The sequence below is a fragment of the Amblyomma maculatum genome, chromosome 8 (assembly GCF_055883805.1).
Source record: "Amblyomma maculatum isolate TAMU_Amacu chromosome 8, ASM5588380v1, whole genome shotgun sequence".
NCBI lineage: Eukaryota > Metazoa > Arthropoda > Arachnida > Ixodida > Ixodidae > Amblyomma > Amblyomma maculatum.
Genome location: NC_139351.1, coordinates 120,410,454 through 120,426,178, shown reverse-complemented (window position 1 = coordinate 120,426,178; position 15,725 = coordinate 120,410,454). Strand labels below are relative to the sequence as shown.

General features: G+C 39.3%; 1 protein-coding gene across 1 annotated transcript; it reads right to left on the bottom strand.

The window, feature by feature from the left end:
- Positions 1-568: 568 nt before the first annotated feature.
- LOC146182350 (metalloendopeptidase OMA1, mitochondrial-like) lies at positions 569-15,725 on the bottom strand. The gene is made up of 9 exons (XM_084577439.1): positions 15,273-15,725; positions 14,911-14,999; positions 13,156-13,295; positions 9,922-10,095; positions 8,863-8,970; positions 6,867-6,995; positions 4,809-4,883; positions 4,552-4,692; positions 569-1,177 (listed from the first exon to the last, which is right to left on the bottom strand). Exons 1-9 carry the CDS (start codon positions 15,473-15,475, stop codon positions 1,037-1,039), a joined length of 1,200 nt encoding a protein of 399 aa, XP_084433565.1. The 5' UTR covers positions 15,476-15,725; the 3' UTR covers positions 569-1,036.

Here is a 15,725-nt window from a genome sequence, read left to right as displayed (position 1 = left end):
CCAGATATCATCGCCTCAATGGCACTGAGCAAGAAAAAGAATGCTCCCATCGCATGCCATCAGACAATTTTGAAGACTCTGAATGGCCAATTTTGACCGGTGTTGGATGTCCAATAGAAAGGAGCCGGCCAATGATAGCACACAGCTTTGACAAATATGACGGCAACATTGCTTCTGCAGTACAAAGGCTCATAAATTTTCTCTGGAAAAGCGTGACGGTTTTGTTGCACTTTGAGCAAAAGCTGGAATACGACAAGGTGGCCATAAACCTGCCCAAGACCATGCCATCGATGTCCGATAAAGGCATTGCACATTCCAGTTGGCTTCAGGCTGGAATAGATTATTTTATCAGTGCAGCAAGTTTATTCATCCAGTGCATTACAGCATTATTTGCACGAATCCGTTATACATTTCGATGCAAGGCACGATGGTTTACAACAAAACAAATGTGAAACTAGTGCTATGCCATTGTATGCTACTTAGCTCTCTCCAATAAGCAGACCGCACCCTACCCTCAAGAATGTCAAGAAATGTTGCTTGTTAGGCTCTCCTAGAGTTCATTCATGGCTTGAAACAAAAAATAAAACATGCACCTGGTACACCAGGCTAATAAATATAGGAAAATCTTTATTCTGTCCAGGAACTGAAGTTCTTTTCTTAAAAGTATTTAGTATGCATTAAAAGCATTAGCTGTGACACAGTGGCCAGAAACAGGCTGCAACAAATGCCTGCACCTTATCATCAGTAATCGAAGTGAGAGGACTTATTTATATAATCAGTCGTTCTCAGCACTGGCAATGAAACAGAGAGGTCGCAAGAATGGTGATACAGATCTTCACATCATGCATGCATCTAAATATAGCAATCCAAAATGAAAAACATGGACCTAGTGTAATAGCCAGAATAAACCGTGTGCTCAGGGACAGATTCCTAACTCAGATAAATAATAAATTCTACAAATCTACTCTCTTAAACAAGTTACCATGTCATAAAAACCAAAAAGAGTAACAGAAAAGTCCAGAACTGTTGACAATGTTCAGCGGGGTGGTTGTAATACAACAATCCCTTGTTTGGCCAAGCTTTCTTGTTTGACTTCTTCTTTTATCATAGACATCAGCACTCGTGGGTCCTTGTGTGGCAATCTTGGGCAGTGACACTGTCTTCTCAACTCGATCGCCTGTGATGCATGAAAGCATTTTAGCATGCACGCTCCATGTCTACTAATAGTTTTCAGATAGGGCAAGTGGCCTGTGGTACTATCACATGGAGGGAAAGGCAAAGTGGCAGCAAGAAAATGACTGAAGGTTTTCAATTAATTAGAAAACTGAGTCCTAAAAAAAATGACTGATTGGGTCCAAAAAAGAGAAAAATGGATGGCACACTGACTCAGACATCACAATGCTAACATTCTTTGCCCACTTCCCCACACAGTGGCCTTGCGCCTTCCCCTCAAGATAAAGGATATTCAATAAACAAATCAATAGCAGTGATAGTACACAGCGTGCTGGGTGGTCATCAAATATCAGACTCGCTGCAGCATTTGGCTGTGCTCAAGGTGGTGATAAGCTTTTTAAACAAAGCACATTTGACAATTACGAACAGAGTAAAAACAGTCCCAGAGCGCAGCTACAATTAACCCAGAGATATCTGGTTCTTTCTCATAGAATCAAGTGATGAGGAGAGGCACCACTGGCCATAAACGAAGAACAAAGGAGGCGGGCAATGTTTCGTGGCACTGTTAAAATTGATGCACTATAGTTTGGACCAGGCATGCCAGTACAGCTTTATATATGCTAAGGGCAGAAATGACCAAGCCTACAGGCTACGTACCACATTGATTCTGTTTCTCTGAAGCTGAACACAAAGCAAAATGAATCCTTAACCATGGATGCTAGTCAAAGTTTTAACTAGGCAGCTTTCCTGGCGATAGATACATATGTGATATGATACAAAAAATAGTTCTGATTAATGTTTTCTTTATCATTTCTCTTTTTCTCTCCTTAAATTGGTTTTCAAGCTGACTTCATTGCAAGTTATACTGGGTGACGTTTTTTAACACCATTTACAGACTTGTTTAAATACAAATTAGAGATACCTCGGTACAGTCTTACAAGGTGTGTTGTATAACAAGGTGGACATTATGTATCTTATATGGCTCACTGATTAAACGATGAATTAACTGAAATGAACTTATCTGTTTCTTTTTTATTTTGATAGGCAACTTTATATGTAGAATTGAAGGGTGTCAACATCAAAGGTGAGTCCTGCTTTGGAATATTTTGGTCGGCAGTGTGGATCGAAATATTGAAAGTCAGACGTAAGCAACTGAAAGCTCGTTGGATGGACTTTCATGCATTGCATTTCTATATAGATCGCTTGCACTTTGTTTCCATCAAATACAGACACTGTTTGTGTATTTAATGATACAAAAGCAGTTAACATCATGTTAGCAACAATACCCAGCGACACCATTTTATAAACATGCAACATATGAAAGCCAACTCGGTGAGGTTTCAGACATGTATTTTTGATGTTCATTGTTTTGCGCTACATTGCAGATTGATTAAAAAGGAGACTCGTGTTTGATGTTGACGACTTTCCAATTCACAATATTTCCCTCTGAAATAAAAGACTGAAATGTTGATTAGCTAATTTAAGTTAGTTAATTGTCTAATCATTAAGATATACAAAGAGCCTAATATTTGCCTTTCTGTACAACCCATCTGCAAAGACTGCATTGAGGTATTTCTCATAGTTCGTAAAATACAGATGTGTAAATAGTTAGAAAAATAATCTAGTATGTATATATCTAGAAAAGCCAGAGCGACCGTCGGAAAACAACGCAAGAAGGTAATGCAATGGTAAAAATCTGTGCAAAGTTCTAGCATCAAAGCTACGTATAACGAAGAAAACCACACACATAGGGTGCCCCTAAAGAAAACACTTTCCTCTCATTTCCCTCTATGTTACACAATTCATTTTCTATCATAGGTGCCAAGATAAATCCCTTTTCTCCTATTGATTTTCCCTTTTTATACCTGAAGCAATACCTAAGAAGAAGCAACAATGCTTTAAGTTTGCTAGTCCATTCTTGCCAATTAACGATATTCTCATGATCACATCTCACTGTGCCGGCTCATGTATGTATAACAGGCTAGCCACCATATACCTTATATCTTTAGATTTTCTTATTTCAGATTTACTTTAGTAAGTTGCTATTCATAACATAAAGTGCTTGCCCATTGAAATTTTATCAAAATGTAAGTTCTTTCTCATGGCCTAGATCTGGAGTCACTGCTCTGCCCAGAAAGATGTACTCCCTTGACACTTCCTAATAACCTTAAACAGGCAAATAAATCAAGAGAGCTTTGCATCTGGAAATTGAAGCATCAATGACTGAAGTGTGCAACAGGATTCTACATTATGAAGAGCATATTTCCACGAAATTTGCTTCCAGGCTGTCATCTAACACATTAAAACAGCTGTCAAGCCAAACCTCCACATAAAGCTTTCACTGCAAGCTTAACACATAAAGCTAAGAGAAGCAGATCGAAATCATGCTGAAATAAATATGTACTATTTTTAATCAGTAATGTATGTTCACTATAGACAGACATCCATGCAATCCATCACAACCATGTTTTGCACATTTCCATACTGCTGCAAAGGCAGAGTACTATACGTAACCAAATATACTGGGCATCCATGGCAAACCTTTCAAGAAACTAGCGTCCTCAAGGCATTTTTTTTTTGTTTTAATTTTACTGAAATCATAAACGCCCCTTGCGGAGCTTTCTCAATCAGCACGCTTAGCCATACTGCCGGACAGTGCCGCCTGGACTGATGCCAGCACCTCGAAGCGTTGGCTGACGATAGCTGGAGCACAGCTTGGTATGTCTTTCCTTTTGCCGTCGGAGTGAGCACGTCTTGATGGACCCATGTGACCATGTTTGGCTCGTAGCTGAGGTCAAACACAAGCACCCGTAAAACATGTTGCAGTTTGCTCATCTCAGAAACCCGACATTGCACGCGACTGCTCGTGCACCTTTCAAGTTTGGCCTCAAAGCTCAAGAAGCAGGGAGTTTGACCTCAAAAATCATAACAACTCTGACCGTCATATTTATTCGTCACCAACCTTCTACAAAACCATGAACCTGCGTTTGCTGTGCCTTTTGTAATTTTATTTCAAGAGGCAGCTTTGAGGCCAAACTCCAAAGGTGCAAGAGCAGTTGAACACCATGTCGGGTTGGTGAGATAAGCAAACTGCAACGTGTTTTCTGTGCTCTTGTGTTTGACCGCAGCCATGAGTGAGACGCGGTGACACGAGCCCATCAAGACTACGCTCACTCCGACGGCTGAAGACGTATCAAGCTGCGTTCCAGCTGTCATCAGCCACTGCAAACATATGGAGGCAATTGCGTGGGCTCTTGTGGCCAACACTTTGGGATGCTGGCATCCGTCCAGGCGCCACTGTTCAGCATTTGAGTTAAGCATAAAGCACGCTGTAGTCCTAATGTGCCTGCTTATTAGTGATTTAAAAGGAGCACTCACGTTGTTCATGATGTTGTCCAGGTGCTCTGAGCGGCGTTCATGGCTAGGGTGCGTAGAAATAAACTCCACGTCCCCCAGGGCATCCCCCATAAGGCTCATCTTTGTCCAGAATGCGCTAGCTTCACGAACATCGAAGCATGCCTGTAAAAAATGCAGAGGAATAGTGAGAACAGTGTCACTCATGCTCACTTGCTGCCCAATTCAAGCACATGATGTCCTTTTGAGGAAACTACAAGCCCTGTTATCAATGCACAGACCTTTGCTGCAAGTTGGAGGCCAACTTCATCAGCTTCAAGCTCAAGTTTTCTGCTGTAAGGAAGCCTAAGAAGAATCTGAAAAATAAATATGCACATAAAGATATATACACACGTAGGAATTGAAAAGGACCGTGACCATAACCCCTTATAGTGTCAGATAGCATTGTCCTTATCTTACTCTATCTGATTAATTAACAAATAGTCAAGGTAACAAAAACAGCACACATAAGTCATTGCTTACATTGCCTAGAAGAGCCTAAAAGCAAGTGCCTGGTAAAACCTTTAGCCTATCAAGAACAAAAAGTAAGAACACAATAGTATACAATAGATTAAGACCTGCCCAGTTTCTGAAATCTACCGTTGATTTAGCCCCATGTTTACAAATTCTTTTGTCAGGAAGTGTGCATATATTTATTCATTGCTCATAATTGATATAAGTTAAATATTTTGTTTCCTCGGGATAACTGGTGCGAAATGTTCCATATCACACAAACTAATAAAGTTAGCCATTGCCAACTTTTTTTAATACCGGATCAGACAGCCGTTTGTGCTGTAAACAAAAAGAACCGCTGAAATCATGGTTACTCTTCAGGAGTGTTGGCTTGTGCACATATCTGAAAGCCCACTAAATTAGGCCAAGGCATAATTCAATCAATAATGAGCATCAGGAAAAACAGGGGAAAACTTATCACTGCATTTCATACCTTAATAGTAACTCACAGTTTGGAGAAGGTAGCAATAAAATCCAGAGCGGCTACATTACCTGCACTTAGCCACTTATCACAACTGTTGAAAAAGGGCAAATTGAAATAAAAATAGCTCTAACAAAGGCATAGATAAGCGTCACAACCGATTTGTTGCATGCACAAGTGGCAGGTGCATGAAATCTCCCTATCATGTGGCCAACCATAAGTCAGTCAGACTGGGCAACCCTCAATTAAAGCCAGAAGCAGCCTCGGTGTAAGGTGAAAAAAAGGAAAAAAGAAAAAGAAAACTTGCATCTAGCTTTCCTGGACTTACTGCAGAGATTGCGACGTGTACATCCCAAACTCTAGCAAGACACAACTACCAGTTAACAAGAAATGTAAAAGAGGAAGAAAAAAAATTTCATTACATTGTGAAAAGTGCATTTGCAACCTTTAAAGGTAAGGAACCAGATTGCTTGCCGCAGGCAGGAAACCCTTGGCAGGGCAAAATCCTCTCTTTCATTAGCCAACATATGAGCTTTAACAGGAGAGAAATTACTCATCAGCATCCACACAAGTAATGCCAATGATCCAAAGAAAAGCTACACAGCTTCATCAGAAACTCCGTTGAAGAAAAATTTGTGCTGGTCCAGGGTTTGAATCTGGAATCAGAATCTATCAATCCAGTCACTCTATTTACAATCCTTCAAATATGAAATCACTGGTAAAGCTGTATAGCTTCCCTTCGTGGCCATATGGCTGTTCTTGCATGCCTGCTAACGAATGGTTACTCCCCCATAACAAATCTACTAATCCACTTTGGGGGATTCCTTTAAATATGTCAGCTACACAAGACACATTCTTGAAATCATTTTTTGTATGTCTGGTTTTTCGTCGTTACTTCGGCCATTTGTCATATGAGAATGCAGAGAAACAAAACACTGGCTGTTGGTGAAAAGTTAGGTCTCATATATATATATATATATATATATATATATATATATATATATATATATATATATATATATATATATATATATATATATATATATATATATATATTATATCCACTGTCTTGCCTGCACCTATGCAGGTGCTACACGAGCACGGAGTAAAAGTTTGAGCAATCCACTTGAAAATTGCCAACAATTATCCAAAGTACAAGAGTTATCTGTAATACGCACAAAAAAAGATGTTACAAAAAGCAAAAACATTATACTGAGCTCACCCACATGTCTGGCAGCATTCGAAAATGCTTCTCTAAGGTGCATTAGAATAAGTAACGAAAAAAAAAGGAGAAAGACATTTATAAAGGTGCTAGTGCAAGATACACTAACATGCGAAAATAAGAAAAATGGAAATGGTAACTTACACTGACAACTTTCTCAAAAAACCAATGCGTAACAACAGCAATGCCATCAGTTGGCATGATGGCCCAGATAGCAGCCAGAAATCCAATCAAGGCAAAATCTATCAAGTGGGCATAGCTCACTTGTTCTGCCTGCGGAGAAAAAGGCACAGCTTAACTTCTTATCCTGTTTATTTCCTTTCTGCAACAAGTAGATCACGAACAAAGCAAAAAACAAACAGCTCACAGCATGCATCACACTTATGACGTGTGATTAATCATGTTGCTTATTACAAAATTGTGCCGTACTGCAGCATGTATTCACCAATGTCACTTTCAAAAACTACACCGACATGCACAAGTCCTAGCACAGGCCCTATCACCATCAATTTTCACAGTGTTACTAACATTACATGTGACGGGGAAAGCACATTAATTCACAAGATGGCAGCTACACTTAACGTGTTTCTCTTTTTGCTTACAGCAGAGTCTAATACAGCTCATTATATTAGCCAAAAAAGAATTTACATGCTTTGCACTTGTTAACATTTGGCATTTAAACACTGCTGGACACTCTATCACTGCAGCATTTCAACTCTGGGCTATGCTGGGCTATCAGGGGGTCGTTAGTGGAGAACTTTGGATTTATTTCAGCCACCTGAGGTTCTTTACCTCACACCAAAATTTCAACAGAGCACTGAACTTGCAAATCTGCACATAGCAGACAAATTTCTTAGCCATGAATGCTACGTAGTGCGCGAACAATTTTATTAAGAGTACATTAGCACTCAGTACTAATACCAAAGCCAGCTGTCTCGAAACATAATAAGCCACAAAAAAGAAAAAAATAATATATATATATGAAGGAAAGAAGCCAACAGTCGGTGAGGCCAAGGAAAGCGTTGGGGATGGTACTTTGTCTTTTTTTTTTTTTTTGAATGTTTACTTGGATAATCACATAAATTAGTAATGTAATCTGTTTAGGGCAAAGATATATATATATATATATATACACACACAACCTAACATAAAGGAAAAAAATTGATTGTGTGATAAGCACAGCGGCATCTTTCATCGAAAGATGTTAGATTATGAATAATATGAAAAATAAAAGTATAAATTAAACTTGATCCAAACATACTGTACATAAATATTTATCTATTATTTTATGCTCTTCAAGCATGTTCATGATAAAAAAATAAAACCTTCCACAAGATCCTGCATGGGCAGCTCAACAGGACTGGTGGCGCCATCTGGATTCAATTACAGTAAATGCTAGCCACCTGAGAGATTTGAACTGCGGAACATTTATTGAATGCTGTGTAATATACGTCAATGGGTAAGCATTACAGCACAGTAAATACTGTCTCTAAAGAAAACCGAATTTTGGCTAAGTGACTCTGAAGCTTAACACAATTCTGTAGTTTCCTCAGAAAAATACATTCGTGTGGTTTCTTCATTGCATGCGCTGCAGACTGAAATCCAGAAGTGACACTGCAGTGGAGCACTCGGATTAATCTGGACAACCTGCAGTTCTTTAGTCCTTTCAAGTGGAATTTTACCATATCAATCCAAAACAAATATATTTCCACCTGTATATATTCTATCCATACCTCAAGAAAGCTAAGTAGTTTTGTAAGGGAATACATGTGGCTAACTTTTTAAATGCATGTAAAAAATTTTATGTTACAACGTGTCAAATTATGCGGCAAGTGCAATGTTAAAACACAAGGGTTGAAATTTGTACAACTTAGAGATTGTGGAATCACTTTTCTGTTTTGGAAGGCGCATATCACTGTAGAAATGCAGAAGAAAAAAAAAAAAACTGACAGCATTTACTGGTGGCAAAGTCTGTTTACAAAGAAATGGTGGACGATAAACTGTGATTCTATCTTTTCTTTAGTCAAATTAAAGCCTGCAAGAAGTGACATCGCCAAGTATAGGCCTGGAAACAATGAACTGTAACCACTGCAAAATGTTACAATAAAAGAAACATGAAAACGCCAGTTAGTTGCCTTACACCATGTCCCAAAACACAGTGGGCCATTTCGTGAGCGAGCACGTTTCCCAGTTGCTCGTCGTTTGAGCAGATCTCAAGCATGCCGGCAAACACAAAGATCTGCCCGTTCTGCAAAAGACAAAGGCAGGTGGTTTACAATGATGAACAATGCTGCATTGTGTCCGCAATGCTGCTAGGCGGCCACTCGCTGCAAGCAATACTGATACAAATACGGCTCAGTTTTTATATAGTTTTAAAGTCAGATGGCCAGTATAGAGAAGCATAGCTTAAATGCAACTGTTGTGTCCAGAATGCAGGTATCACTTTTTTTTATACCCAAAGAGCCGGTATCACAACTTTTATTACGATAGCAACTAATAATAAGCTCTATGCTGAGCACCTATCATCACAAGTAGAATGCAGAAAAGCATATCAAACGATTTATACTTGTTAACCAAATGCAGAGCAAACGTTCACATTATCTACAACTCCTCCTTAAAAGCATGCAACAGGAAAGGTCCAAAACAGCTTGAATTAGACTGGATTGGTTCTGAAGCTTTTGCCTTTTATAACGGATGGAATGTAAAAAGTCCTAGCCAAGTCCTGACATTGGCGCAGTCTGTCCTGCTGTGGCATCAACGTCGCCAACATTATCTATCCAGTTAGTTTTTCCCATCCTGTTCTCAAGGCAATGTTGTCTCCAAGTAAAACTGAAATGTTGCCATAGTTGTACAGCTGAGCCTCACAAAAGTAGATGAAAGCGTGAAGGTTTTGAACACTTCCCAAAGACCACACTTAGTTGTTATTTGCTAATCATTCTCCTCCCTGATAACCAGTCACAAGCCACAGCTTGCTTACTGTAGTTGATCACAACTCAACTCTGCTCATTAAACCCTCTCTCTCTCTCTTGAAGCCACACTGCTGTTCACCATTGCACATCAGTTAAAAGGTGGAAGTATGGGCAGAATTTGATGCACAGCCTATATAGGTAAAGAAAACTTGGTGCTGTATAAAACAAAAATAACTGAAAAGTAGGAATCTGAGCTAGCAATAAAAAAAGAACAAAGCAGTGGTCCTCACAGGCATCACGAAGGCATTCTTCATGGGACTGTCAATCACAGACACTGACCACGAGAGATTGTGAATCTCATCGATGTCCCTGTTTCCGTGGAGGAGCTGATTGGCCACGCGCACCACACGGTGGTAGACGGGGTGCACAGCAGGAAGGAGGTGTGGCTTGACGAGCTCGAATTGCTAGAAAAAAAAAAGAGAGAAAAGGTTGAGCAGTAAGCAGTGGGGGCTGTCCAGGTGCGAAGGGGAGTCTCAGGTATCAAGGAGAAGCACACATTTAAGTCTCTTAAGCGCTGATTATTACCTAAGGTAGGGAAACGTTAAAATTTTCAGAACTTTTCAAGCAACAAGCCAAGGTTTAGCTAGAAAAATTCTTATTCATCGAGATGACTGGTTATAAAATTTAGCATGTCCAGAAACAGTATATTCACACCATCACTGAACTGTATTTTCAGGGTCTTGACAACACTTATTCTGAATGATTCGTATCAAGAAAAGTTGTGATTTAAACAATTCAGCATATTTCAGCATTTTAACGCGCCCACACTGGCAACAAAATAAACAAAAAGAAAACGAGCATTCACTGGATCTTAGTGCTAGCATAAAACACAAAGGCATCTATCTCTAAAGTTACTTATTTAGATTAGTGGCTCCAGAGAAGGTTTTACACACATCTATACTTCCTTAAAGAATCCACATTAGGGCAAATTATGAGTTGCATACAAGGATTTTACAGTATTCAAGTCATGTGCATAAGTATAGTGGTGGTTTCAAATTATTCAATAGAGATTTGCCTTTTCAAAAAAATGTGACACTTCAGTGCATTCTGTACAGGTAGATTTTACACTAAGGTGGACAGAACATATTTTACAGTAGAGAGCTTTATAATGTGACAAAAAATTAACTATAGTAACTAACCAACTATTTATTTTCGAATTTAAAGGACAGTTTTATAATGTAAAATTGAAGATATTCACCTCCAACAGTGGGCCCTCTTTTTAAATTTTATTAATAGGTGACGCAGCTCAAGCTATTGATTGTTAAATATAGGCATCTGAATGCTCACTCAGTTGGCTTTCACGCAATGCACGTTTCCATTTTTATGCATCAAGTACAGTCACCGCTTGTGTATTTCATGGTTTAGAAGAAGTTAATACACATTTAGTGAAAGTAAGACATCCAGTGATGCTGTCTTATAAATGTGCAATGCATCAAAGCCAACTCAACAAGTTTGGAGATGCGTAATTTTTACATGTGGTATTTCAAACTATGCTGTCGATTAAGAAAATTTAAAAAGGGGTCTCATCTTCGTTGTTTATGCTTTTCAATATCAGAATACAAATTTGTCTCTTTCAAATCAAAAACAAGAAGTTTATTAGTTACTTATTTATTAATCCTCCAAAAATTAAGCTCCATAACGCACATAATATCTGTCTTGCCATACAATCCACCTGAAATGACCACACTGGCCTATTTTTCACACGTTGAAAGAAAAAAAAAATTGCACTGAATAATTTGTTTCAGATTGCAATGCCTGAAAGAGTTAAGCAGAAACCTGCTTCTGCATTTGTGTGCAAGCAGAATAATTCAATGACAATGAAAACAGCTCTTCACATAACATTGCACAACATTTGTTGTGAAGTCCTGTCAAATTCTTGTCAACACAAAATATTTTAGAGTGTTCAACATGTTCAAACACTGCACAAAATATAGCACACACAGTGCAAGGTAATGAAAAGCGTTTCGCAAGCTATGTTTCAGCCCATTGAGTCAACCATGGAAAATGAAAGCTATTTGATGAGAGCGCTGGTTTGAAAGAATACAAAATACTTCAATTACCTCTATCTAAATTACTTTTCTGGTACAGATATATATCCTGCTCCAACATTTATGGCAGCACAAAGGAGATATCAACTGAGAAGAAAGGGGTGACAACCTAATTAAAACCTCTATGAATGCGTGGCAAGCATCTGTGACAATTTTCTATTCACGTGCCAGAGTATTGGAAGCAAACTCTCTTATGTATTTTGTCATCTTAATAACCATTTTTATACAAGCATGAAGGTCACCATAAGCATCCAAGCAGTATAAAAGTAGTGCTTGATACAGTCTGTCCGGCTTGTGAAGCAACCACACTCTGTGATGTGAACTTATTAATGTAGCTGGGTGATGACAGAGCATTCTATGGGCATTGTTCATGCCACTGGCTTCCTACTAAGGAGGTTAAATTACCTGTCACTCAAACCATGGTAATATGTGATTAAAATCGGTCAAGAAATATGCTGACCCTAGTGCATGCTCCAACCAATATAAGTGCCTGCCAAGGCATACATCAGCACATCTGCATATGTCAGGCTACCCCATACACATTGCAATTTCATGCAGAGAAGACAGTGTTGAAATGTGGTGGTACATGGGGTTGAATGTCCCGAAGTGTATATGGACGATTAATTACAACTATTTGAGACTTGTACATTAACACTGAACAGCATGCAGATGATTAAGCATTTTGACGGAAGTGAAATACCAATCCAGCTTTGATTTATCAAGCAAACTTCAGATCAAGGAGCAAACATCTAATCCACTGAGCGATCATGCAAGTTATTAGTATAAAAATATAATTTTTACTTGAATGGTGTACTATACCGCTCTATGGTGAACCAGGTTATAAAATTTTGGGCAAACGAGCAGATTCTGCTATAAAGAAACATGATAGAAATAACATTAGAACAGAAATTCACTGATTCACCTGGAATCAGACTTTGTAAACAGTGCTAAAACAATGCTATCGCAGCTGCTGAAAGTCATAAGCTACATATATTTATGCGCACTGCTCTCCTCTTGGAGCCAGTGACTATGACAGAAATGAAAAGTCTGTTTCAGAGTAGGGTCCGTATTCTGAATTTGTGTCTTTATTGAAATTGTCACCATCCTCCTGAGCGCGAGTCATCTGATTGGTGGAAACGATGGAACCGGAAGTGGCAGCGGCATCTGGTTCCATCACACAATCAGAGAAGTCGAAGTCGGGAAGATAACGATGCTTTTGATAATGACGCAAACTCAGAATAGAACAATATTTCTCTCAGTCTCGCTTTCTCTTTCATGAAGTTTCTCTCTCTCTGACAGGAATGTTCACCCAGAGCTACAAAAAATGCATGCTTGAGATCATAATGAAAGAAAAGCCCATGCCACTCCATTAATTGCATGTGTCACACTTGGCACATGCTCACGAGGAACACTTACCATTTCAAACTCGAAGTCTGATATCTTCCTAAACTGCTCACGAGTGAAGGCAACAAAGCGGCGTCTGTGTGTGATGGGTGTTTCTTGGATGTGGGTGTAGTAGTAGATCCCTCCGACAGCCCATGTCGCCCCGAAAAAGCCTGAAAGCCAGACACTTATGGTTAGTGCTTGAGGCTTTCAGCATTGACTAATTAAAGCCCAAAATAGCCAGATGACCTCAATAGTGAGCACTACAGTTATGCAAAGATTTTGGAATTAAGAAGTCTGCCATATCGAGCTACAAGAGTGGAAGATTTTCATTTTCAATACCATAAATGTTTAGCTAATTGTAAGCTTAACTCAAAAGGCCTCTTGTAGGGGGAAAAATTGTTGCATTGATTACTACAGACAAACCAGCAGACATGAATGCAAACGAAGAGAATACAGAGAGTATCAAAAATGCAAGGCTGAAAAAATTTAAATGACCATCAAGCTCTGGAGCACAGCACAGTCTATGTGTCCTATGATGTTTGACAAAGCCAAGCAGACTACGTTTTTGAATACATACTATTCTGAATGGTCACATGACAGAAAATGCACATACTCTGTGCTGCCACTGAAAACATTGCGACATGTAGTATGTGCACTGGAAAGCACTATGATCACCAAAATAAAAAATATATATCAAAGCAAGCCTGAATTCAAACCCACGGTTACTGTCCTTTTTTTTTTTTTTTTTGACATCCAGAGCCATAGCCTCCTTTATACTTTCTAAAGGAGGCTATGCCAGAGCATAACATTATTGGAATGAGTTCCAGAAGTTAGAATGGTGAAACAGTATTAATTACACAAAAGTATTTACAATGATGGGAGAAATGACCAGAAGAAGGAAGCAGAGAAAAAATAAATTTGAAATTAAATTTATTCTATACATTGACACAACTGATAATCCTTCAACTCTGCAACACTTATTGTCACCATACAACTCTTTCTTTTCCCTTCCCAGGAGAAAATATAAAGTGGGAATTGAAGTGCTCCCAGTTGAATTTAAATAAGAGTTCAAGTGGTCCTGCCTGAAAGCAAGTGGTCTCACCAAGGCCCACTTGAGACATATATATTCACATAAACATTTGCATTTTCAACGAACAGGGCAGACCTACTGTGTTTTATGAGCTGTTGGCGGTTTAACTATGCTAAATTGTATTTACCATTTCTGCAATCAATGCAGACAAAAACGCATGAAACAACCTCTCTCAATAGGCAAACACTATTGATGCCTGTATGAGAGTCTCACAGCTAAAGATATATAAATTGGTGCAAAAGTGTACTTAGTGAATGCGTATATTGAGTTCATGGCATCATATTTATGTGCTTGTATATTTTCTTGACTTCCATGAGCGCGTTTGTCTATGTCACAGTTCTCTCTCTTTTTTTTTTTTTTTTTCAACTGGAAAGTAACTCCACTTTTCCAAGTGGTTTGCAAAACGGTCCCATTTCAAAGTGGTCCCTGTCAATTTAACTCACTTCAAGTGGTCAACTTGCAAAATTTTACTGCGTGAACATGACGGCGCTGTGCCTGTTTGCGAACAAGGAGTACTATAAAAGAGACAGCTTCACTATATTTGCAACAATATAAATACATTTATTGCATCAGAATAATGAACCCATCAAAATACTAGTTCAACCACACGTTTGCCTCCTGACACAAACATGCAAACACGGAAGAAACAGATGTCAAACATAGTGCGTGCAGATAATTGCACGGCGTTAACTTACCTGCGACTTTCCATTTATTCTTGAGGGCGACTGCAACGAAGTATGCCTTCTTGTCTGAAGGTAAGGCTTTCCACCACTTTCGAAAGCCTCTGGATAGACAATATTTACATTTTTACCATCTTATGCCATGCACACAAGCGCAATCGCAGTCGATACATGCACACTGCATGCTCAACATAACGTGTCCACTGAAACTTAACTCAGAACAGACCCACGCATGCGATATTTTAGCGCAATCGGAGTCGACACATGCACGTTGCATGCTCAACAGTACAATGTACGAGTCCACTGAACCTTAAATCAGCACAGACCCACACGTGCGATATTATAACGCGTGTCAACGAGTAATGAAGCTCACCCACCTTCCAGTAATTATTGCAAGTCCTTTAGTGATCTGTTTTGCAGCAATCAGAAATATGGGATGGATGCAGTGCCTCGGAGAAGTGTGGAAGTTCGCTCTTGTTATCTGTTGACGCTCCAGCGCCTTCCAATGTACAGCAGCATTTCTGGGCGGTCCATATGCTGCTAATTTTGCAGTGCAGATCAGAGACCTGGCAGCCCACATGCTTGTGCCGAAGGGCTGTGAGCGCAATGTTTTGATGCTATGCTAGCCCGAAGGGCCGAAGTCACTACCTTGTTTTGAGATCAAAACAATGCATAACATACTTTACAGATGTTTACAGTCCAGTGAAGAAATGTCAAAATAAATATCGTGTGAGGGAATACCAACGAGAATGCTGCATGGCGCACTAGAACCTCCCCAGATGGACGAAAGGAGAATGCAGCATGCGGCGCAAAAAGCGTCTGCACGATGG

Coding starts and splice junctions, on each gene's coding strand:
- LOC146182350 (XM_084577439.1), bottom strand. CDS start 15,475: ATGTGGGCTGCCAGGTCTCTGATCTGCACTGCAAAATTAGCAGCATAT. Junction 8,971..9,921: donor AGAATGCCTTCGTGATGCCT/GTGAGGACCACT, acceptor TGTCTTTTGCAG/AACGGGCAGATCTTTGTGTT. Junction 4,884..6,866: donor TTTTTGAGAAAGTTGTCAGT/GTAAGTTACCAT, acceptor TTTATTTTTCAG/ATTCTTCTTAGGCTTCCTTA.